Here is a 24750-nt window from a genome sequence, read left to right on the forward strand (position 1 = left end):
TCCCTTCAGGATACCCGTTTATTCAAGAGAGAACCTTCCTGAGGCAGGATGACCGCGGCCTGGCTCCACCTCACCCCTCCCAGCTCTCCCCGAGGGCTCCTAGGACAGGACCAGAGTTCCAGCTGGCAAATCCGGAGTCTGCAGAAAGGGGATCTGTGCCGTGGCCAGAAAGGCAGGCTGAGCCCTTTACTCCATCCTGTGGGGACGTGGTTGGGACCCGCCACACAGGAACTGAACACAGGTTCACCAGGGCCCTGTCCCCAGGATGCTGGGGACTCTGGCAGTGCACAGGCCCTCCAGGAGGTCAGGCCTCGCGGGCAGCAGACACAGGCAGGCGGGGGAGGAGAAGCAGTCTTCCGGGCAGCCCTGGATTGCGGGGGTCGCACGTGCTGTGGCAGGCGGACAGGTGGGCGCAGGCCAGGGCCAGGTGGGAGGTGGCACAGGTGCCACTGGAAGCTTGGCCATAGTGCTGGGGCTGAGGCCATCTGCAGGGTCCACGTCGGTGGCCTCAGAATCCCTCTTGCAGAAGCTGGTCCGGGTGGACAACACAATCCTTCAGGACAGGCCACCGGGGCAGCTCAGGGTCAGTCCTTGAAGGGGTCATGGGTGTCCCCAGCCTGCTCCTTCTCCGAGGCCAGGAGCTCCCCGTTGATCTCCTGCAGTGGGTGGTACATGTAGTCCCCGTCCAGGTGCCGTTTCCTCTCTGCTCTGGAGCCAAGCAGCAAGGACACGTTGGCCACAATACTGAGCAGCAGCAGGAAGACCAAGGCCAGGGTGAGGGCCAGCCAGGTGGTCCTGGGTGGAGAGAAGAGGGGCTGCCGGGGGTTCAGGCCAGGGAAGCAGGGGGGGGGTTCCCCACACCCCAGACCTGGGAGCACTGAGCCAAACAGGGGTGGGGTGGGGGAGTACGGGGACATGAAGACTTGTGCCCAAGCAACAGGGGCCGAGGCTGTGGGCCCACATCCCGATACTTCAAACCATTAAAACTTTTGAATGATGGGCTGGGGCTGTGGCTCAGTGGCAGAGCACCTGCCTAGCATGTGTCAGGCACTGGGTTCGATTCCCAGCACCACATATAAACAAAATAAAAATAAAGAGTCCATTAACAACTAAAAAACAATTAAAAAAAAAAACTTTTGGAAGAAAACATGAGGAGCTGTAGCTCAGTGGCAGAAGCATGTGTGAAGCACGGAGTTTTGATTCTCAGCACCACATAAAAATAAATAAAGAAAAGCATGAATGTTACTCATTTTCAGATTCTATCTATCTACACACACACACACACACACACACACACTATTATTTTCGTACTGGGGATTGGAACCAGGGGCACTTATCACTGAGCCACACCCCCAGCCCTTTATCTTATTGAGACAGGGCCTTGCTAAATTGCTGAGGCTGGCTTGTGATCCTCTTGCCTCAGCCTCCCAGGCTGCTGTGATTACAGGAGTACACCACTGTGTCTGGTCAGGTATTGCTTATATCTTAGATGCCAAGTTGTGTGCCAAATAGAACCAGGGAGGACACTTCCTGCCCGAGAGGCCTCAGTCTGCAAGCTGTGCTCCAGGGGACACTGGCAATCAAGGCTGGGCTGTGCAGGCAGAGCAGGGAGAGCGGTCCCCTTCTTCCAAGTCAGGGAGCTGGCAAAGAACAGGCTGGGTCTTTGGATGACAGTCTTTCAGGTCTTAGGCCGCAGCCCTCAGGGCAGAAGCATCCACATGCAGATGCTCAGGGGACTGCAGCCTCGCCCACCAGTCCTCCATCTCCCTTCCCTGGCTGCCGGGTGCTGCTGGGTTTCAGGTCGGCAGGGCAGTGGGGCTTGGAGTCTCACTTCTGCAGGAGCCTGGACCTGCAGCCGGGACTCCAGGGACTCCACCTGTCCCTGCCCTGGTGCATTTCAGACTGCACCTCCAGTGATGTGATCCTGGGCCCCCAGGTCTGGACCCTCAGACTCACCAAGTCAGGACTCCAGGGGGACCTGCCATCTGCCCTTCTGAGGAGCTCCCGGGCTCCCTCTAGGACAAGGCCGGGGGAGCTCTGCTTTCACACCAACGCCACCTCCAGTCCAGGGAGCACCAGTGCCTAGGACTGGGCTATCAAGGTGACAACCACCTCCAGAGTTGGGGGGCCCACGAGCCCAGGACTGGGCTATCAAGGTGACAGCCACCAGGAGACAGGGCCTCAAGGAGAGGAGAGCAGCGTCCAGGATCATGGGGAAATGAGGCCTCAGTGGGGGCGGGGCAGAAGTCTCTGGACCAAGCCCTCGGGGTTCGAGTCTGAGGCCAGGACAGAACAGAGAAAGGCAGCAGCAGCTCGGCCTGAGCACTGAGGCCCAGAGGGACAGGACCTCGTGTGCAGCAGAGTCTGAGCTGGGAAAAAGAGTCCCCAGTCTTTGCAGCCAGGGAGACGGGAGCCACAGGCCTCCTCCACTCCCACCAGCGTGGGGGCCCCGTTCTCACAGCTCTCTGGACTGTCGAGTGGCTGCGGTCAGCTGCCACCGCCCTGTGCTTGCAATGGAGACATACCACCTGGGTGAGCGGACACCATGTCCTGGCCTCCCTCAGTCCCACCGAAGCACTCACCTGGTGAAAAAGGAGAGCTCTCCTGCCTTCTGGGTGGCCTCGGGTGGCCGGAGACACTGCTTCACTGTAAGAAACCAGAGACAGGCTGCAGGGCCGAGGGATGAAGGGCTGCCCTCCCATCTGGGGGTCCCGGGAGGCCCTGTACCTCGGGAGACACTGCAGTTGCCAGTCTGTGGGTCACAGGGACACTGGTGCTCACACTGGCAAGGCCTCTGGCAGCCTGGCCCGTGCCAGCCAAGGGGACACGCTGCAGAGAGGAGACGGGAGGACAAAGATCAGGCTTTCAGGTGCCAGGGCCTCCTTCTGCAGGACACAGTGTGGTCAGCCCCCTGCCGCTCCCAGGCCAGTCCCTGAAGGTGACCTTATCTGGAAACAGAGTCTTTGCAGAGTCACTAAGAGTCTCAAGAAGACATCATCCTGGATTTAAGGTGGGTCCCAAAGCTGAGAACCCCGGGTTCTTGAGAGAGCAGACTGGACAGAACAGGGAAGTGGCCGTGGGCAAGGGAGGCTGAGACAGGTGCTACTGCCCCAGGCCCAGGGACCAGGAGCCCCCAGCAGCTGCTTCACAGGGACAGGAGGAGGGGGTGTGGCTCTGCCCACACCTGGGTTTTGAGTCCCGGTCTCCAGAACTGTGAGAGGACACATTTCTGCTTGGTGGTGTCCAACAGCCACAGGGAAACCAGACAGGGATTCACACTTGCGGCGAGAGCAGTTTCCCAGGTGGAGGGCGGGGCAAAGGCAGCGGAGCAGCTCCCTCTCCCCGAGGGCCAGCGGGCAGGGCCAGCGGGCAGGGGCGGCCGGTGGCCTCACCTTCACTGCAGTTGGACCCCATCCATCCAGCATCGCAGTGGCAGCCGGCTGCCAAGACAAGACCCAGGAGGCCAGGTGAGAGGTCAGGCCAGGCACCGGGAAGACGGACCCCGTCAGGCCCCCAGGCCCCCACTCACTCTCCGTGCACAGCCCGTGGCCGCTGCAGTTGGAGGGGCCGCAGTCCAGCTCGCTGCAGGCAGAGCCCCGCCAGAAGTGCCCCGTGCACACGCAGCGGCCCTCCACACAGGTCCCGTGGCCGCTGCAGTCCGGTGGCTGGCAGGAGGGCGCATGCACACACACCACGGTGGACACATGCCGGGGACAACGCCACATGTTGTCCTGGCTGGGGGGGGATGAAGGGGATGAGAAGGGGCCACAGTGCTGGCCCAGCAGGTCCCTCAAGTCCCCAGCCAACGAGGGCTCCCCCCACCCCCAGTCTCACCTTCTGGCTGTTTACAGGCTCCTCCTCAATCCCTGCCAACCTTCCCACCCCGCGCCTTGGTGTATGCTGTGCCCTCTGCCTGGAAGCCCCGCCCCCACCCCCAGCCACCTCCTCACCCTCAATCTCTGCTCCTATTCACCATTTGCAGGGAGGTCTTTCCCAACCGGCCCCTGCTCAAGGGCATGGGCAGATCCCAGGGTGAGGATCTCGAGTCTTCCGCTCACACTCACTGGCTGAATGAGACAGTCAGAGGCAGGCTCTGTGCCCTCACCAATGATCTGACGGGTAACTGGCCAAGGTCCCGTTGAGCACAAAGGTAGCAGAGCCACCTCCATCCAGGTTGATGGCGTTGACCACGTCGAGTTTCAGCAGGAATTCGGCCACCTCCCACAGGTTGACGCTGCGGCACAAGAGCAGTGCCACTGAGCGCGACTCCTCTTGCTTTTGACAGTGCACGGTATCGTGCCCGCTAGGGCAGGTACATCTCTGAACAGGCCCCCAGCAATGCCCGCCCGAATCCTGGGCAGCTTGAATATGAGGCATCACGCCCGTGACCATCTGTCAGGTGGCCCAAGTGTCCTTGCGGGGGACATCCTGGCTTCCCTGGGTGAGCCCAGAGGAACCACAGGAGCCCTTACAAGCAGAGAGCTCTCCGGCTGGCAGCAGAGGAGGAAGGGAAAGCCATGTGACATACAGGGGGACGAGAGGGACTGGACACACCTCTGTGGCCTGGAGACCTGGGAGGGTTCTCATAAGAAGGACAATTCAGGAAGCTGAAGGATCCCAGCTGGGGACCAGCAAGGGACAAAGGCTCAGTCCTGCACAGAAGGATTCTGCCAAGCACCCAATGTGCCTGGAAGAGGACTCTTCCCAGAAGTTCCAGATGAAAGCCCCCACATCTTTGATTTGGTCTTGGGACGCAGAATATTCTCAGTCTAGCGTTTCTGATTTCTAACCTACAGAAAGAACTGGGATCACTGCTTAGGCTGCTATGCTTGTGCTAATTTGCTACGCAGCAGTAGTAATGCTACACTTTATCTGTGGAGGACAAACCTGCAGCTCAGAGTGGCTGAGTGACTTACCTAAAGCCACAGAGTTGGCCACACTGAGCTGGAACCGGAGCCAAGGTCTTCACCTGCTAATCCTGTGGCCAACTGGGGCTTGGAAGGGACCCTAGCACTGAGGGACTGAGATGAAGTGTGTAGAGGAGAGAAGTTCTGGGAACTGGGGAGACCTAGGGTCCCTCCTCCTGTCTGAAGGCAGGACAGAGGGTGTGGACGTGTCTGAAAGTGGTTGTGTCAGGATGACTGCTAGTGTGCTGAGGTTTCTCAAAGCAGACTCCGCCTAGGTCTGGAGGCCCTAGTTTCTGGAACTTACCCACGCTGCTCTGTCTGTCCGTCTGCATGGAAGAGCACCAGCTGCCCCTTACGGTCATGGCCCACAGCTGTCCTGGCCGACATCACATTTATAAATTTGCTAAAGGAACCTGGGGGAGAGGCAGCCTGGCTGACCACCCAGCCCCTCAGAGGCCTCCTGGGCTCTGTTCCTACTTCTTGCCACTCTCCACCTCCAGGTCCAGGCCGCCTGGCCTGTCCCCTGGATGCATGATGGCTGCCTCCCATCTGCCCTGTCCCAGTCAGTGTCCATGCCACAGCCTGAAGGCCTGTCTTCAGGGCACCCCAGGAGGGGTGAGCTCCAGCAGGAACTCCTGAATGACTTCCACCAATCAGAACAAAACCCCAGGCTGCCTGACCTCTCCACTGCTGTCCTGCCTCATCTCCTGGGACGACCTTCGCCACCCCGGTCACTTCTCCTCAGGAACACTGCACTTCCTGTTCCCCGCTCACTGAGAACCTCCTCCTCCTGAGTTCCTCCCATGGCTTGCCCTTCTGTTCCAAGACCACCTCCTCAGTGAAGCCTTCCCTGACTGCCCGCCCTAAGATAGCCCATAAGTCAGGGCCAGGGCACCCCCTTCTCCATGCCAGTAGTCTGCTCTCCAGTGGCTCCCAAACCTGAGTATCCATTAGAATCACCAAGGTGGGGGGGGTGGTCCTTAAAGCACAGACCCTTGGACATCACCTCCAGGGATCCTGAGGCCGTAGGTATGAGGTGGGTGGGCTCACGGCTTTGCATTTAAACAAGCTCCTGGATGATGCTGAGGTTGCTGATCCATGAATATCCTGCCCCTTTCTCCCAACTTTTTCTTTCTTAGCTAATTATGACAATTACAATTTTATCATAATTGTCTCTTTAAAATATCATGAAGCACAAACTAGCTGCTGTATAAACACTTGTCTAAAGACTTAAAAATAGATCCTCCCATGTCTGGTTCTCAAGAGAGCTGCTGCGCAGCCTCCCCTTCCCCACACTGTCCGCCTCCTCGCCCCTCACCTGTCTCCTGGGTCTCATCGCACTCGGTGGCCTGGCTCTCATTGATGTAGATGCTTCCATTGCGAATCAGCCACACGACCCCACTCAGCAGCTGCACAAATGGATTCTCAGTGTCCAGCACCTCCTCCTCAGACAGATACCTGGACCCAGGGAAGGCGTGAGGCTCACTCACCAACTGGCTAACCGTGTGGGTGGTGGGGCTGCTTTTCCCTTCCCTCCTCATCCCGGCTTCCTGATTCTTCCTCCTGCCCCAGGAAGGGCCTGCACCTGAGAATAGCTATGGTGCTCTGCAACTCTGTGGAATCTTCCTGTTCTAACAGCCAAGACCAACAGGACTGAAGTTGGCAGGGTTCTGTCACAACTCTGCAAACAGTCTATACTTCATTTAACAGAAAAAGCCACCCCATCGATCTCAAATCCACGTGTGGCCTTCACTCTCTAGGCTGTCACTCCAGCAAAGCTACCCCTCGTGCCTGTAACAGGCTCAACCGGCCTCCTTGTTTCCCCCATCCAGCCTCTGCCCAGCTCCCCCAGAGTTACGGCAGACTCTTAATCAGTCTGTCACCCTCTGATAACAGGCTCCTTTTGTGGGTCCCTCACACACAGGCACCTCTCAGCCTTTGTGCCTGCTGCTCCCTCTGCCTGGAATGCTTTTTCTTGAGTTCTGACCTTGGCTGATTAATCCTCAGGTCTCAAGTCCAGGGTCACTTTCTCAGGCCTATTCCTCACCATCCTACCTAAAAAACCCAATTTCCAACTATGGTGGGTTCACCCTGATCGTTTGAATCTGAATTCATCTTCACTATTTACCTGACCTTGGTTTACTTTTCTTAGTAATGGGGATGGTCTGTTAAGGAAGGCAAATGCGTGCTCTTCACCGCTATCCCCCCCAGGGGACGTCACACTGCCTGACATGAAACAAGCACTCAAAGACACAGCGTGAACCGCTTTACTATCCCCATTCTGCAGAGGAGGAAAAGGAGGCTCAGTCCGGTTAGGTGACTTGAACACAGCTGCAGAACTGCAACCCAAATCTCAGGCCCTCTGCCCTCGACAGCCGCGGAGCTCCGCGCCTCCTCACCCAGTGACCAGGGTCCCGTCGCGGCGGATCCCGAACTGCGCGTTCTGCAGCCCCCCGGAGCTGCTCACCCGCCGCCCGTCGCTCACCACGTTCCCCAGGCACTCGCCCGTGTTCATGCGGAAGAACCCGCCGTTCTGGGCGACGCGGCAGCCGGCGGACCGCGCCGTCTCCTCCACCGTGGCGCGGCGCCTCTCGGAACAGCCTCCGGACCCGCCGGGCTCCAGCACGGAGAAGGTGCGCAGGGGCGCGGCGACCCGCGTCAGGTGGCCGGCCACCGGGCGCCCGCCGAAGTGCGAGACGAAGGCGCGCACGCTCGGGCTGCCGGCGCCGGGGCTCGCGGCGGGCGGGGGCCAGCTCTCGTGCTCGCGGCTGCCGGAGCGGACCCGCGTGCAGTCCCGGGCGAGGCGCGCGCGCGCGCGGGGATAGGGCAACAGCAGGTCGTCGTCGCGGGAGGCCCTGCGGGCACGCGCAGGTGAGCACGGAGGGCAGGGGTCCCCGCGCCGCGCCCGCCCGCCCGGCCAGCCCACTCACCCAGCGCCCAGGCCGCCGGACGCAGCCCCGAGGAAGCCGAGCAGCGCGACCAGGAAGAGAAGCCCTCGACCCGTGGGCGTCGCCATGTTGGGGGTCGGGCCTCCGGTCACGTGGGCCCGCCTCACGTGACTCGAGACCCTCCGGTGGCGGCTTCCCCCTCGGAACGGCTCAGCTCCTTCCCGGTCTCGCGAGAACTCTCTTCCCAAGGACGCGCGGGCTCTTCTTTTAAAATCCGCGCGGGTCGGGCCGAGTCGCCGGTGGAAAGGCACTTCTTACCCTGACGTGGTGGCAGGCCGTGGGGGCCCGCCCCGCCCCGGGCCGCAGCCCCTGCCGCAGGAGCCGGCGCCGGCGGACCCCCCGGGTCTGGTTCCCGAGGAGCCTGGTTCCCGAGGAGCCTGGTTCCCGAGGAGCCTGGTTCCCGAGGAGCCTGGTTCCCGAGGAGCCTGGTTCCCGAGGAGCCTGGTTCCCGAGGAGCCTGTTCCCCGCGCCGCGTCCTTTCCTGCGTCTCAGTCCCGCCCTCAGCGTCTCTGCACCCGCGTGGGAGACCCCAGCGCCCCTACCCTGCACCCGTGGACCTGGCAAGTGCTTAAACACGAGTGAGGAGGGGCTGGGGTGCTCAGTGGTAGAGCGTGGCCTGGCCCATGTGAGGCACCGGGTTCGGTTCTCAGCACCACCTCTAAGTAAGTAAAACAAAGGTCCATGGACAACTAAATACATACATATATATATATAAAATGAGTGATGATGGTGGCTCTCTGGAAATCCCTGGTTGGAGTCTGATTTAAGGTCTTCCTTAGGTAGTGACATCAGTGATAAAAGTCAGTAAAACATTACCTCTCCACTTCTTTGAAAACTAAGCTCTATTCTTTAAAATAGCCGAATAAGTTGATGTTTCCTCTTTAAAAAAAATTATAAAGAACTCCCTTATACAGTTTGCTCAGATTTCTCGATTGTTAACATTTGCCCTATTTAATAGTGTTACTTTATTCATACACCTTTTTTCCTGAGCAAATTGCAGCTATGTTGCAGACACGGTCCTTTACCTCAATACTTCACTATGACCTTCCAGGACAATAGGACAATGACATTTTCCTTTTTTTTTTTTTTCCTTTGGTACTTACGATTGAACCCAGGGGTGCTTAACCACACTGAGCCACATCCCCAACCCTTCTTTACATTTTATTTAGAGAAAGGGTCTCACTGAGTTGCTAAGTGCTCCGCTAAGTTTCTCAGGCTGGCTTTGAAATTAACAATCCTCCTGCCTCAGCCTCCCAAACTGCTGGGATTACAGGCGTGTGCTGCTGGACAAGTGAAATTAGGACGTGTTGCATTGATAATACTTATACTGTTTAATCCCTAGTTCATCTTCAAATTTTGCCAGTTTTCCCTGTAATGTCCTTTGTAACTCCCTCCATCCCAATCCAGGATCCAGGTGGGAGCTGCATTTAGTTATCCTCTTTGGTCTCCCTTAACGTAGAACACTGCCTCATCCTGGCTTTGACTTATGACCTAGGCATTTTTGATGAGAGACAGGCAAGGTCAGCTACATTATTTGTGGAACCTTGTGTACCACAAAAACATGGGGTCCTTTCTATGAAAAATATTTAGAATTTCAGGAGGGCATGGTGATGCACACCTATAATCCCAGAAGCTGAGACAGGAGGTTCACAAGTTTGAGCACCTTAGCAAGAGCCTGTCTCAAAAAATAAAAAGTACTGTGGAGGTAGCTCAGTGGAAAAATGCCCTGTGTTCTGTCCCCACCCTGGGTTTACTCCCCAGCACCCCCCCCCAAAAAAAAAAGGAAAAGTAAAATGAATGTGAAAGTGCAACTCTTATGTGTAGAACAGTGGCCTTCAGCTGTGCCTAAACCTTTGTATTTCATTTTGTAAAACACGAGTTTGCCATGAGCTCCTCCATTGAGAACGAGCTAAGGTAGGATGACTCCACACTTTTTTTCTACAAGTAAAGAACCACCATCTGCCTGTACAATCACAAGTGCAAATTGATGAATAACCTCTATGTACCAACTTATCAAACTAAACCAAGGAGTAGCTGCACACAGGGACCTCCCAAATCAGGAACCCACACAAGTTGAGCTTTTCGCCATCAGCAGATGTGAATCCCTCACTAAGACCCTTAAGCTGATCACAGTGAAAGACCCCAGCCCAGTAACCTAAGGCCTTGTTGCGAAAGCATGCAGGTATGTCACAAACAAGTCTAAGCACCGGATGAACTTTCCACATAACCGGTTGAGAAAGAGCAGTTTAACTGCTCTTCGACATGCCTGAGCAAACAGGAACAGATAAGCAAAAACGGAATGTAAGCCTGTGGGTTTTCCGGGAACTTAAGTGAAAAACAAGTTTACCCTTTAGGTAACCTATATGCTGGGTTCAAAAGAGCCAATGAGATACCTGCTATTATGCTAGGCGGGAAACTGACCCCTGTACCCTATAAAAGATCTGTGCCCCAAAGCCCGGTGTGCCAGTCACCAAAGCTTCGGCTGAGGTTTTGCTGTGCACCCACAGGCGCCTGTGTAGCAATAAACTGCCTCTTGCTTTTGCAGCCAGTGTTTTGTTCGTGTGGTTCGTTCTTGGACGGGGAGTCTAAGTCTTTCATTTGGAGGTCCCACCGAGATTCTTCTTCTCTTCCGGACCCCTGTCCGGGGGAACACCCGGCATCACTGGGAGGTAAGCTGGCCAGCTCGAGCTTTTGTATTATTTTTGTCCATGGTCTAGCGCAGCGACTGTACGACTACGCGTGATCGCTCTGTATTCTGAGGCAGCTTGAGAAGGAGTTGACGAACTCAGACTTCTCCCCTGCCACCCTGGAAGACGTCCCAGGGATCAGAGGGGTCCATTTTTTTGGGACCCCCAGTGTTTCCGAAGGATACACTGTCCTTTTTGTGGGTGACGGTGGAGTTTCCACTCCCCCTAAGCCATTAGATAGTTTCGGTTTGTGCCGAAGCCGCGCAGCGCTTTTTCTGCTTTGTGTGACTTGCGTGTCTATCTTTCTGTCACTCTGTCTTCCTCTTACTGAAACTAACATGGGCCAATCTCTAGTAACTCCTCTGAGTCTCACTCTTGACCATTGGCAGGACGTCCGGAACCGAGCGGACAACCGATCGGTGGAAATTAAGAAGAGAAAGTGGGTCACACTCTGTACCACGGAATGGCCAACGCTTGACGTTGGCTGGCCCAAAGAAGGGACATTTAACCTTGATCTTATCTTACAGGTGAAATCACGAGTCTTTATCCAAGGTCCTCAGGGACACCCTGATCAAATACCCTATATTGTTACTTGGGAAGATTTAGCCTTCGACCCACCTCCTTGGGTCGCCCCCTTCTCCCTGCCTAAACTCCCTCTCCGCCCTCTCGAAGCTTCACTTTCGCCTTCCGCCCCACTTAGTCCGGTACCTGCTCCCCCTCCCAAGACTTCTAGACTCTATCCTATTCTAAGTAAACCTGAAACTTCAGCACTATCAGGTGCCAAATCAAAGAAGGTCTTGCCGCCAGAAGACTCAACTCTAATAGACCTGATGACTGAAGAACCCCCACCCTATCAGCCCCAACCTTTACCAGCCCCTGACCCTGTCCAGGCATCCTCAGAAGAAGAAGATCAAGAAGATCCAACCACCAACACTCCTCTAGGTCCTTCTCCAATGGTGGGAAGACTCCGGGGGCGACGGGAGCTCTTCACCTCAGGGGACACCTCTAAAGCTTTCCCCCTACGACAGACGGGGGGCCCTAATGGCCAATACCAGTACTGGCCTTTCTCTGCCTCCGATCTCTACAATTGGAAAACCCATAACCCCTCTTTTTCTAATGACCCTGTAGCCCTAACTTCTCTGATTGAATCTATCCTAGTGACTCATCAGCCAACCTGGGATGATTGCCAGCAGCTTTTGCAGACTCCTCACTTCAGAGGAGAAGCAAAAGGTTCTCTTAGAGGCTCGTAAAAATGTGCCGGGGGATGACGGGCGTCCAACCCAACTCCCAAATTTGATAAATGAAGCTTTTCCCTTGACTCGACCAGACTGGGATTATACCACTGGTGCAGGTAGGAACCACCTACGCCTCTATCGCCAGTTACTCATAGCGGGTCTCCATGGAGCAGGGCGGCGGCCCACCAATTTGGCTCAGGTAAGACAAACTATTCAGGGGTCAGAAGAAACTCTGACCGCATTCTTAGAGAGATTAAAGGAAGCCTATCGAAGGTATACTCCCTTTAATCCTGATAGTGAGGACCAAAAGGGAAATGTTTCTATGGCCTTCATTTGGCAATCTGCTCCCGATATTAGAGCTAAGTTACAAAGGTTAGACAACCTGCAAGACTATACTCTAGCAGACTTACTGAAGGAAGCTGAAAAGATATTCAATAAGAGGGAGACCCCAGAGGAGCGAGAAGAAAGACATAGAAAAATACAAGAAGAAAGAGAAGTTCAGAGAGGAATTAGACAAAAGAGAGAGAGAAAAAGACCGGAAGCGCAACAGAGAGCTGAGTAAGATCCTGGCCACCGTAGCTCGGACAGGGCAACAAAGAGATAGAGCAGATAAGGAAAAGGAGCGAAGCAGACCCCATGTAAACCGAGACCAGTGTGCCTACTGCAAGGACTCTTGGGTCAGACAACGGGCCTGCCTTCGTCTCCCAGGTAAGTCAGTTGGTGGCCAGATCACTGGGGATTAATTGAAAATTACATTGTGCTTATAGACCCCAAAGCTCAGGGCAGGTAGAAAGGATGAATAGAACCATCAAGGAGACTTTAACTAAATTAACGCTTGAAACTGGCACTAGAGACTGGGTACTACTCCTGCCTTTAGCTTTATATAGGGCCCGAAATACCCCAGGCCCTCAGGGATTAACCCCCTTTGAGATCCTATATGGTGCTCCGCCACCTGCTATAAATTTTTATGAAACTGAAATCTCTGCTTTAATTACCCCATCTGTACAGACTCACTCACGTGCACTGCAACTGGTCCAGAACGAGGTCTGGAAGCCTTTAGCAGCAGCATATAAGGAAGAACTCAAAAACTCCTTGCTACCACATCCCTTCAAAATTGGAGACATCATCTGGGTACGCAGACACCAGAACAAAAACCTTGAACCGCGATGGAAAGGACCCTACACTGTCCTGCTGACTACTCCTACTGCAATCAAGGTGGACGGTATCGCTGCTTGGGTCCATGCCTCCCATGTAAAAGCTGCACATCCACAAGATCAGATGACCACACCCCAGGATTCAAAATGGAAGCTGCAGCGCACTCAGAACCCGTTAAAGATAAGACTTACCCGTTGCTGATTTTCCTTACCCTTTGCTTTGCTCCCCTCGCCTCAGGAGATAGCCCCCATGTCCCATTAACCTTAACCTGGACAGTTCAAAATGTGGAAACAGCTAAAACAATAACCCTATTTCAAGGCCTAGGGCACTACCCCTCACCCAGCGGGTGGCCAAATATGACCTTTGACCTTTGTGAACTAGCCGAGGGATCATGGCCTAACACGGGAAGAACCCCATCAGACTCATACCCCCCTTGCCGATTTCGATCATGGTACACATGCCCAGGGCGACAACGCACCTGGAAATGTGGGGGACCTGAGGCTTATTACTGTGCCTCATGGGGATGTGAAACTAGTTCTAGTGGCTATTGGCTCCCATCACCCAAGGACGATTTTGCCCAGTTTTTTCAAACGACCCCAGGGGAATCTAATATAACCATCCGGATTCCCCGGCTGGGACATCTGCAAACAGGCTGGACCCACGGGTATCTATGGGGAATCCGTCTTTATACCCCGGGGCAACATAATCCAGGCCTGCTCTTCCGGCTTCAGTTAACTATGGATAGAAATCCCTCAATTTTTGTAAGGCCCAATCCGGTACTCGGAGACCAGAGGGTCCCCTCATCACCCAACCGGCCTGAAGTCCCTATAAAGGCTTCCTCCAGCAGACCACCCATAACTAAGAATTACCGAACCTCTGACTATTTCCTTGAGCCCACTCACCCCGGGACCTGATTCAAGGAGCTTTTTACGCCCTTAATGCTACTAACCCTAACCGTACTCAAGATTGTTGGCTATGTTTAACCTCAAGCCCACCCTATTATGAAGGGATAGCAATACTGTCTAATTGGTACGACAACAGCATCCCTGACCCTAAATGTGTATCTTTACCCAGTTATAAGCTTACTATCACTGAAGTTACAGGAGAAGGGGTCTGCATAGGACATGTACCTCCCCCATACCAACATCTCTGTAATATTACCCTCCAAGTGACTAGCTCCCAAAATGAATACTGGTGGGGCCCCAATGGAACCTATTGGGCTTGTAATACTGGACTAACCCCCTGTGTTTCTATATCAGTCCTGAATGCATCCACTGATTTTTGCGTGCTGATACAATTGTGGCCTAAGATATCTTATTTAGAGTCAAAATATGTTCTAGGACATTTTGAGGGAAGAACGCGATTCCACAGAGAGCCCATTACCATGACCATCGCCCTCCTCCTAGGCATAGGTGGAATAGCAGCTGGAATAGGAACTGGGACAGCCGCCTACATCCAAGGGGGTCAACTGCTGCACCTCCAGATGGCAATGAATGAGGATTTAACTGCCATGGCCAAGTCTATCATGGCCTTAGAGAAATCTCTCTCTTCCCTCTCAGAAGTCGTGCTACAAAATAGGAGAGGATTAGATCTGTTATTCCTTAGGGAAGGTGGTCTCTGCGTGGCTTTAAAGGAACAATGTTGTTTTTATGCTGACCATACGGGGGTGGTCCGGGAAACTATGGAAAAAGTCACTGAAAGGTTGGCCAAAAGGCAAAAAGAATTTGAAGCACAACAAGGATGGTTTGAACATTGGTTTAACAAATCCCCATGGTTAACTACTTTGCTATCCACCATAGCGGGACCTTTAGTTATTCTGCTGATAATCCTAACGTTTGGACCCTGCATACTCAATAGATTGGTGCAATTCATGAAGGAGAGGCTTTCTGTGATTCAAACTATGGTTCTTACTCAACAATACCAGTTGCTCCAGCAACAGGCAGGGTCCCAAACAAGTCTAGCCCAAGAACCTGAGCAATCAGAATAGTGGATATAAGATTTTATCCATGTTATAGAAAAAGGGGGGAATGAAAGACCCCAGCCCAGTAACCTAAGGCCTTGTTGTGAAAGCATGCAGGTATGTCACAAACAAGTCTAAGCACCGGATGAACTTTCCACATAACCAGCTGAGAAAGAGCAGTTTAACTGCTCTTCGACATGCCTGAGCAAACAGGAACAGATAAGCAAAAACGGAATGTAAGCCTGTGGGTTTTCCGGGAACTTAAGTGAAAAACAAGTTTACCCTTTAGGTAACCTATATGCTGGGTTCAAAAGAGCCAATGAGATACCTGCTATTGTGCTAGGCGGGAAACTGACCCCTGTACCCTATAAAAGATCTGTACCCCAAAGCCCGGTGTGCCAGTCACCAAAGCTTCGGCTGAGGTTTTGCTGTGCACCTGCAGGCGCCTGTGTAGCAATAAACTGCTTCTTGCTTTTGCAGCCAGTGTTTTGTTCGTGTGGTTCGTTCTTGGACGGGGAGTCTAAGTCTTTCAACAGCATCCCCTGTTACCTGGTCACTCCTTATGAGACTTGCCCAGGATAATCGCCACAGGGATGAACTTCTGATTTCTTGTCCCCATCAGGCTTTAGCAGAACGTGCTTTCTCCTGCCTGTGATGACCACGCGTGACCCGCTTCAAATTGACTCTCTGAAACGGAAACTGCCATCTGTCAGGACCCTCTGCTTTGAGCACTCTGAGGACCTGCCTTGTTAAAACCCTTATCTGGCCACCTACAGTGACTCTGCACTCATATCCTCTCTGCCTGTGCTCAGCATCCTGTCACCCTGCGGCTGCCTTAACCCTTTCTTAGTGTTTCTGTGACCCATTTATATGTTACCGTGTGAAGTACGATGTGTGACTTGAACGTTGCACATATTAGAAATTAAGATTGGAGGCCAGGCGTGGTGGCGCACACCTGTAATCCCAGCTGCTCTGGAGGAGAGGCAGGAGAATCGCAAGTTCAAAGCCAGTCTCAGCAATTTAGTGAGTCGCTAAGCAACTCAGTGAGACCCTGTCTCTAATAAAACACAAAAATGGGCTGGGGATGTGGCTCAGTGGTTGAGTGCCCTTGAGTTCAATCCTTGGAACCACACAAAAATAATAATAATAATAATAATAAGATTGGAATAAAAGACCTGTTTGTCTAGTTTATGACTACCAGCTGACCCACACCTGCTTCCCACCTGTGAATTTGTCATTTGATAAACTCTGACATTGTGGAAAGACACGTTTTGCCTAAGTTAATGGCATAGTTAGCTCACAACAGGTGGCGAGAACAGAGGGTTAAAGCAGCCCAGGACCCTCTGCAGGGTCCTGAGTGAAGCCTTGGAGCTGGCCCTGGGGGCAAGAGCCTCTCAGGGCTCTTGTCCCATGACAGTGTCCAGGTTAGACAGTGCCTGGGTGCCTGTGCCATGTGTGGCCGTCCTAGGAGCCCTGGCGAGCCTAGTTGGCCATCAATGCCAGGCCCCTCTGGGGGCCACTGTTGTGATTCAGTGTGTGACAGGGTCAGATGCCAGAACCTCAGGGTAAGACCTTATTTGAATATTGGAACTTTGCAGACATAATCAGTTAAGATGAGGTCACACTGGGATGGAGCGAACACCAATCTGATTGGTGTCCTTAGGAGAAGAGATGGAGACACAGAGAGAAAAAGGCCACATGAAGACATGGCAGAGGCTGGAGTGGGGGGTGCAAGCCAAGCACAGCCTCCCTCTCCCCTCCCCCTCCCTCCCCCAGGGACCCCGGAAGATTTTTTTTTTTTGTACCTGGGATTGAACCCAGAGTACTGAGCCACATCCCCAGCCCTTATTTATTTATTTTTAAATACTTTTTTAGTTGTAGATGGACACAATATCTTTATTTTTTGTGTGTGGTGTTGAGGATCAGTACCAGGGCCTCATGCATGGGAGGCAAGTGCTCTACCTCTGAGCCACAAGCTCAGCCCCTATTTATTTATTTATTGAAATACGGCCTTGCTAAATTGCTAAGGCTGGCCTTGAATTTGCATCCTCCTGCCTCAGCCTCCTGAGCTTTGGGATTACAGGCGTGCACCACCATGCCCAGCTAGCGTCAGTCATTTTAACAAAGGCCAGACTGTGAACAATCAGAGGGGGCTTTGCTTTGCATCAGGTGTGAGCTGCAGGGACCTAGCTGCTCCTGATGCCTGGTGAGTTTGCTGAGGCTGCTGTACCAGGGACCGCCATAGCCTGTACGGCCTCAGCCACAGCGTTGTGTGGCCTCAGAGTCCTGGGGGCTAGAAGTCAGAGATGAAGCGGTTGCCATGTTGGCTCCTCCTGGGAGCTGGGGAGGGTCTTTCCCATCCTGCCTCTCAAGGATCCCTGGCGATCCCGGCACCCCTGGCTGGCAGAAGCGCTGCCGAGCTCCACCTGCTCCCCGCCGGCTTCTCCTGGGGCTTTCTCTGTGTGTCGCTTCTGTGCCCAAATGCCCCCCTTTCCTAAATCCAGCGGTCACACTGGATTAGGGGTCTCCTACCTCAGTGCGACCTCATCTTAACTAATGATCTCTGCCAAAACCCTGTTTTCAAATGCAGACCCCCTGTCCTGGGGGTCAGGACCTGAGCATATGAATTTGGGGGGACACAGTGCAGTCGTAACAGGCACGCTCCATAAAGGAGTGTGAGGAGGGTGTGAAGGGGAAGGCTGTTCAGTGACCGGGCCACCGCCCCATGCCAAGTGGAGGTGTTCTGTCTGTGTGCCACATCCTGTCATACAGCTCCACGCCCTGGGGACCCTGCAGTTCTCAACCTTGGTGAGCCCCAGCATTCTGTGGAGCCTGCCAGACATGCACGTCCCGGGTCCTTCCTGGCTGGTTAGAAGAGGGCCCAGGAATGTGCACGTCTTGCTCGACCCCCAGGTGATTCTGATGGAGGTGGCCACAGGCCACACACTGAGAAACCCACGTAGGGAGGGGTGGTGGCAGGAAGGACGAGCACATGTGAACACAGGACAGGAAGCCTCAGGTCTACGCGGTGTTCAAGGAGAGGTGAGAGGACTCCTCTGCCTCTGTCTGTGCCCTTTCAGCACCACTGGTGACAAAGGTGGTTCAAGGGGAAGTGGTCATCCAGGTGGGTGTGTCTCCGGCATTTTTCTTCCATTAGGACTCCCTTTTCCTGAAGGTGACTTAAGCACAGGTTTGCCTGTGGTCACTTCCTGCCCTGTTTGGTAACTAAAGCCTCCTGAAGTGCAGCAGTCAGGCCCCAGGGACGTCCACGCCCCATTCAGGAAGGATGGGGTGGGCGTGGTTGCCCCCTAATCCCGTTGTGTGCAGCTGACTCCTGGCAGGGTCACATCTCTGCTTGCAAGGCAATGGAGAGAAATCCTCCAAGCACTGGGGGGCCAAGGGGCGTGCATTCTGGCTTCCGGTTCCCTAAGACAACAAGCGCCTCAAAAGAAGGCAGTCTTCAGGAGCAGGATGCTCTGGGCCCAACGGCTTAAACACCACTGTGGGACAGTGTCCAGGGCAGACTGCTGAGGTTTAGGAGAGCCTCTCCCTGCCTCCACCACCGGCTGTGGAGCTGGGTGTGGCAGGAGTGGGGTTGTCACAGGGTGGCCAGCACAGGACAATGCACTAAAGCCTTCCAGCCCGAGGACAGGGCTGTTGACTAGGTGTCCCCCTGGTGTCGAAGTGCCACACGTTCTGTGCACCACCCGTCGCAGCTCCCAGATGGCGGCTGGGCCACAGTCCTGAGTTCTGCTCTCAAAGGCTAAGCCAGGTCTGAGCTCTGGCTCACGTGCTGAGTCAGAAGACGGAAGAACCCGGGGCTGGGAGTGGGAGGCTGAGGAGCCCTGTCACTTGGCCCTCTGTGCAGCAGGTAGCACCTGGCTCCCAGCATGGGGTGGGCGCTACTCTCAGTCTGCTACTCACATCATCTTTGCCGCAAGGTGGGGCTGTTCCAATGTCACTGAGGAGGAGACCGAGTCACAGAGAAGCTCGTGACTTTCTCAAGCACACAGAGCTGGGGTTTGAAGCCAGGCAGCCTGGGCACAGAGCCACACTGCTGCCCACTGCTGGTGTATGATGCATGATGATGTGGTGTCGTGACCTGGCGGTGTTAGTCCCCCCCTCTGTCCCTCTCACACATGCCCCCTTGCCTTCTGCTGTGTTATGACGTGGCACTAGATGCCCACTCCATTCCCTTGGATTTTCTAGCCTCCAGAACTATAGAACAAATAGACTTCTGTGGTTTATAAATCACCCTGTCTCGGGTATTCTGTTAGAGTAGCAGAAAGCAGACTGAAGCGATGACTCCCTAGAATTCGCCTTGAGTGAAACTGGAGACTAGAAACAGAGGCCAGAGACCAAGAGGCTGCCGGAGACTTAGAACAACAAGACTCAACTCGGGATGGTGCTCTAAATGTGTTCATGTGCCCTGCCTTCCCTGCCCTGCTCACTCAGGGCTTCAGACAACCCCAGATAGTGACAGTTTCCTGCTGTCGGTTTCCTCAGCTGCCTCCTTCTCAGGATGTGGCCTCGGCCCCAAGACCTACGAAAGGCCGAAGGGGCCTGCTCATCCTGCAGGAAGCAGGGGTGGGAGCGTCCATCCTAGGAGCCGCTCAGCGGGGGTCTTGTGGACAGACGCAGCTCTTCCTTTGCGGGTGGGGATTCCGCCAGGACATACAGGAAGCCCCCCAGGGCTGCGACCGCCACGGCTGTGCTGTGGCAGGAGCAGCCATCTGCAGGAGAGGGGCCCTGGTGAGTGCTGGCCCTTTCTTCAACACGCCAGCATGAGCGCTGCCCACACGTCCCCCAGCCAGCTCGCCTGGCGCCCTGAGGAGGCTTGGTGCCCTGTCAGACCCGCCTTGCTGGGCTGGCACCCACCCATCCCCCTGCTGCGGACTGGGGGCTGCCAGTGGCCCTTGCAATGACGGGCCAGCTCATCTGGGAGTTGTGTCCCTCCCTCCCAGCTGACCTAAGAGTACAGGAAGTGAATTCTGGCTGCTCGTCTTGGGAGGACTCTCCGTTTGTGGGGGAACCTCCTTCTCAGCCAGGTGGGATCTGACCTGAGGCCCCACCCTGGTCCAGATCCCGCTCCAGGGAGACCTTTCTGGTTTGGGTACTGGGGACAGAACCCAGGGGTGCTATGCCACCCAGCCATGCCCCCAGCCCTTTTTAGTTTTTATTTTGTAACTGGCTAAATTGCTGGGGTGCCCCTGAACTCGCAACCTGTCCTCCTGCCTCAGCCTCCTGAGCCACTGGGAGCACACACTCCTGGGCCTTTCCTAGGCCGCTGGAAAGGCCTGGGGCTTTGGGATTTCTGTTGCTCTTTCTGGCCCTCAGGACAGTGCCACAGTCAGGCTGTCAGTCTCTGGGGACAAGCAGCTATTTGGGGAGGGACCACAGCCCCCTGCTAGCCTGGACACAGGCAGCCCCAGTGTCCTCTGTCAGGCAGGCCTGGCCAGGGAACCTCTCTCTTCCTGTGCGACTTTGATGGTGGCCACAAAATGGGCTCTTTGGGTTTGCGTCTCGCTTCCCCCCTTGGCTACCTGTGGGCAGATGCGGAGGCCGCGTCAGGGCTGATGGACAGGCATTTGGTGGCTGGAATCCTTTACCAGGGTCCACTGGAGGCCTAGCTGGGGCTGACTAGTCCACCTCCCCCTCTGGATTTGCCTCGCAAACTTTGCAGTTTTTATTCCTACCCCTCTTTCCTCTACGGTTTTCCTTGTCTTCTCCCCGAGCACATTCTGCTCAGTCTCCACACTGCTGGGCCACCCTACGATCTCATCACAGCAGCACACTGGTGGGAGAGGGGCACTGTTCCTCACAGCCGGGACAACAGGCGTAACTTGGGGCAGCTCTGGGGTCGCCAGGCTCCAGGGCCACCAGGCCTGCCCAGCCCCTTGGCCACTGGCCCTCAGGCCCTCTGTGCCTTTCCTTGCTCAACCCCAGCACACAGAACCCCTCTGTTGAGGTGGCTGATGCAGTTCTAGTCTCCTGCGCAGACCTGACCAAGTGGGGAACTTCTGTGGTCTTCAACAGGCCGTGAATGCCCCTCACGTTCTTCTAACTGCACACAGTATCTCTGGACCCCCACTTCCTGAGAGGAGACGATGAGAGATGCCCACCCTTCCCTTTGCCTCCCAGACACGGAGGCCTGGCGCCCAGGGCCTCAGTGTGCAGGGGCCTTTTCCCACCGAGGGCACCTGTGCCAGAGGAGAACGAACGTCTGCCTCGTCTTTCTAGGGTGCCCTGTCTTCACGCCAAGGCCTGTGGGTGCTTCGTTACCTATGAATTGCTTCTCTCTCCTCTTCACTCTTAGAACATGCGGGCGGTGTGGAGGGGCCGTGGGGGGGTCCTCCTCCTTGGCAGCTGGAGAAGAGACACAGTTTTAAACATTACTTAATAAACTTCATCCCCTCTTAACAACGCAAGCTGTTCAGATCTTCTCTGGAATTCTGAGGCTATGCTAGAAGCTTCTTCCTGCACCTGTCTGCAGATCCTTTCATGTGGCCTCGACTGATGATTTCTCGAACTGTAATTCCCAACCCGTTCCCAGGGAACCATGGACGTGCTTATGAAAAACACAAGTTCCTGCCCCAACCTGCTCCCTGTGGAGGTCTGGGGCGTGGGGACTTCTCAGTCCATCAACTCCGTCCTAAAAACCACATCCCCTTAATTCAAAAGTGTTTGCTTCTTTGAGGATCCCAAGCTTCTCAGGAGGACACCAGCATTTCCTGGGAGCCTCAGTGTGGGTCCTGTCTGTCCTTTCACACTTGGGAAGGTGGCTGATTATCGCATTTATTTACAGAGGAAGAAGTTTGGGCCTAGAGCAAAATGACCTACTCCAAAGGCCGAGGGGCTGGCAGGGGCCACCTACAGCCTGAGCCCTGGGCCGCTCAGCTCTGAGGTGCGCCGCCTCCTCCCAGGAGCTTCCCCTGCCCCCGCTGCCCACAGAACCTTCCCGGGTTCCTCTCTTTCCTCACCCTCTCGAGAACTGGTCACTGCTTCACTTACTGGATGCTTAGGAGGTTTCTGCCTCTTTCCCTCAGGCCTCAACGTCCCCCGGAGCCCAGGGTGGGGCACACGAGCAGGTGCTCAGTAAGCACTGGTTACCTGGTTGACTTTGCTGATGCCACAAAACCCTCAGGCCCTCTGTGCCTTTCCTTGCTCAACCCCAGCACACAGAACCCCCTCTGTTGAGGTGGCTGATGCAGTTCTAGTCTCCTGAGCAGACCCGACCAAGTGGGGTACGCCTCACAACCTGCAAAATTTTCGCTTCCAAAGCTCCAAGCCCATTTCTGCCTGTGTGTGAGCCCACGCCTGCACAGGCATGCCACGACCTCTCCGGTGCCCCAACACCAACACGTCCTTTCCCACCTGAGACGCAGCTCACCAGGCTTCCCGAAGCATCCCTCCCAAGGCCTCTGCCAGCTGAGAATGGCCTCCAGCCACCGGAGCTTGTAGAAGTCAGAGAAGCCGCTGATTCCACAGAGCATGACTGGAAGCGAACAGGGGGCCCTCTGCAGGCCTGTCCCCCAGGCCAGCTCCTTCCCCTCTCCAGGGCCACCACAGGGGAGGAAGAGCAGGAGGTATGCAGGCCACACGGGGCGGGAAGGAGGCAGCCAGAGACCCCCCTGGAGGGGCTCCCAGGCCCGTGTCCTGCTCCACTTAGGGTCTTGATCACAGGGAGGGAGTTGGACAACTAAGCCAACGAGTGGCCACCCAGGGGCTCCTCTCTGCCTCATCTCTAGGCTTTGGGGTCTGTTTTCTTTTTTTTCTTTTCTCTCTCCCCCCTCCCTCCCCATCTCTTTTTTATTTTACTGGGATTGAACCCAGGGGAGCTTTACCTGTGGAATACATCCCCAGCCCTTTCCCTTTTTTTTATTTTGAGACAGGGTTTCACTAGTTTGCTTACTGCCTTGCTAAATTGCTGAGGTTGACCTGAAAAGTAATCTTCCTGCCTCAGTCTCCTGAGTCACTGGGATTACATAGTGAGCTCTGTCACTGGGACAGCTCTTGGGGGAAGGAAGTGGTCACGCAGTGAGATAAGATGTTCAGCTACATCTGAGTTTCCGATAAACAATGAACACATTTTTAGTATAAGTATATCCCATGTGATATTTAGGATATACTTATACCAAAGTTTTATCCACTGCTTATTTGAAGTGCATATTTAACTGGGCACTTTGTATTTTTATTTGTTTAACTTGGCAATCCTACTCGTGTGTGTGTGTGTGTGTGTGAGAGAGAGAGAGAGGGAGAGAGAGAGAGAGAGAGAGAGAACATGTGTGTATGTGTGAGTCTGACCACTGTGTGTGTGTGTGTGTGTGTGAGAGAGAGAGAGAGAGAGAGAGAGAGAGAGAACGTGTGTATGTGTGAGTCTGACCACTGTGTGTGTGTGTGTGTGTGTGTGAGAGAGAGAGAGAGAGAGAGAGAGAGAGAGAGAGAACATGTGTGTATGTGTGAGTCTGACCACTGTGTGTGTGTGTGAGAGAGAGAGAGAGAAAGAGAGAGAGAACATGTGTGTATGTGTGAGTCTGACCACTGTGTGTGTGTGTGTGTGTGTGTGTGTGTGTGTGTGAGAGAGAGAGAGAGAGAGAGAGAGAGAGAGAGAGAGAGAGAACATGTGTGTATGTGTGAGTCTGACCACTCATGAACACCCTGCTTTATCCTGAGGGCAGAAGGCCAGCGCACTGTTTTCCATGAAGAGGTCCCTGGTTGGGTAGGCGTATCCGATGGCCTCAGCTCTCCGGGTCAGCTCCATCATGTTGGCACAGAAGACACTGATGTAGTGCTGACTCTGGTGGAACAGTCCTTCTGTGCATCCTTGCTGGGGACAAACACCAGGGACAGGGAACACACACACACTCAACTCGCAGTTCTGAGATGGTCTTGGGGGCTGTGTCTGGGCCAGGACTTCTCCTTCCACCACTTTTCTCCTTCTCCACCCACTCTCTCAGCCTGCTCCATCACTGAGGCCTGAAAGCGCTGGGCTGGGGCCTGGCTCTGCCCTAAGGTCATCAGAAAGGAAGAGGTCACTAGGAACGGCACTAGAGGGTCTCTGGCTTGGGTGGACAACACCCCAGAAGGCACTCTGCAAACGCTCCCTTGTGGTGCAATCAGGGACTAACCCCTAGGGCAGCTTCAGGGCTACTCAAATATGGGCCCTGGACCTGGCTGATGATTCTCCAGCACAGGAAGAGAAGAACAGGAATTGAGAACAGGCTTTAGAACCTTCTGTTGCAATGGTGAGACTAACTTTTTACCTGTTGAATCTAATAACATTGATCTGCAGCAGCTTGCAAAGAAATGTTAATTTAAAAAATCCCCATCAAACCAAGGACTACTGGGCACTAACATTTTCGGAATGAAGATCATGAGCTCTAATTTTCCACATCAATGTGTGCTGAACCCAGGGGTCACACATATTAAGCACACAGCCTACTACTGAATCGTGACCCCAGGCCCTTAAAGAAACATTTTTTTTTAGCATTTTTATCATTATTATGATTATAATTCTGAGGTTTGGAAGGATGTTGGGTGTGGAAGAGGTGGAGCTGGATGTCCCTTCTCCCAGGTTTCAGTCCTCAGGACCCCAAGGACAGGAGCCCCCCCAGACCTAGAACACGTCTGCCTAGCTCCATGACCATAGGGGCTGCTGTGCATCCCGGAGGCCCAAGACACCAGGGGAGCTGCTGGGGTTGCTGGGCACCTTCCCCCCGCCCAAGCCTTGGGTTACACTCTTTAAAACCCGCTCTCCTTTCCTCCAAGTTCAAGTGTTTTGAAAAACAGGCTAAAACAAACAAACGAATATAAAAGCCTTAGCCTCGTTGGTGTTTCAAGTTGTTCCCTAGCGTCATT

General features: G+C 54.4%; 3 protein-coding genes across 12 annotated transcripts in view; 1 reads left to right on the forward strand and 2 right to left on the reverse strand.

Annotated features, from left to right (window-relative positions):
- Positions 1 to 7962, reverse strand: Nagpa (N-acetylglucosamine-1-phosphodiester alpha-N-acetylglucosaminidase). Of its 3 annotated transcripts, none has more exons than XM_046444848.2 (10): positions 7838 to 7962; positions 7307 to 7762; positions 6226 to 6365; positions 5212 to 5320; positions 4106 to 4234; positions 3530 to 3735; positions 3393 to 3440; positions 2728 to 2829; positions 2583 to 2646; positions 1 to 656 (listed from the first exon to the last, which is right to left on the reverse strand). In XM_046444848.2, the coding sequence occupies exons 1-10, from the start codon at positions 7921 to 7923 to the stop codon at positions 509 to 511; spliced, it is 1488 nt and encodes a 495-aa protein (XP_046300804.1). In that variant the 5' UTR covers positions 7924 to 7962; the 3' UTR covers positions 1 to 508. The 3 variants fall into 3 exon arrangements, with proteins under 3 accessions (XP_046300804.1, XP_046300801.1, XP_046300792.1); XM_046444845.2 differs by having other exon boundaries at positions 1 to 795; XM_046444836.2 differs by having other exon boundaries at positions 1 to 815.
- CUNH16orf89 (chromosome unknown C16orf89 homolog) overlaps positions 6254 to 24750 on the reverse strand; it is a 24649-nt gene continuing 6152 nt past the window's right edge. For 2 of the 8 annotated variants that reach the window (XM_058579635.1, XM_046444900.2), the window contains 4 exons: positions 23584 to 23719; positions 22283 to 22387; positions 21175 to 21258; positions 19296 to 19625 (listed from right to left, as the gene is read on the reverse strand). In XM_058579635.1, the coding sequence (XP_058435618.1) occupies positions 19495 to 19625; positions 21175 to 21258; positions 22283 to 22387; positions 23584 to 23719 (456 nt within the window). In that variant the 3' untranslated portion in view covers positions 19296 to 19494. The other 6 variants (XM_058579629.1, XM_046444928.2, XR_006851745.2 and 3 more) reach the window with 5 other exon arrangements.
- Positions 10535 to 13133, forward strand: LOC131423164 (uncharacterized). The gene is given in 3 exon segments (XM_058579608.1): positions 10535 to 11743; positions 11745 to 11976; positions 12786 to 13133. Coding segments are annotated over 3 exon segments (1443 nt in total). The 5' UTR covers positions 10535 to 10880.

The sequence above is a fragment of the Marmota monax genome, unplaced genomic scaffold, assembly GCF_021218885.2.
Source record: "Marmota monax isolate L192 unplaced genomic scaffold, Marmota_monax_Labrador192_F-V1.1 WCK01_AAM20220418_F8-fsc00035, whole genome shotgun sequence".
Taxonomy (NCBI): Eukaryota; Metazoa; Chordata; class Mammalia; order Rodentia; family Sciuridae; genus Marmota; species Marmota monax.

Excerpts from the sequence above, each read along its gene's own strand:
- Nagpa (XM_046444836.2), bottom strand. The coding sequence starts at position 7,923 with ATGGCGACGCCCACGGGTCGAGGGCTTCTCTTCCTGGTCGCGCTGCTC. Across the intron at positions 6,366-7,306 it reads GACGGGACCCTGGTCACTGG|GTATCTGTCTGAGGAGGAGG; the intron begins GTGAGGAGGCGC and ends CCCTGGGTCCAG. Across the intron at positions 2,830-3,392 it reads GGGGTCCAACTGCAGTGAAG|CGTGTCCCCTTGGCTGGCAC; the intron begins GTGAGGCCACCG and ends TCCTCTCTGCAG.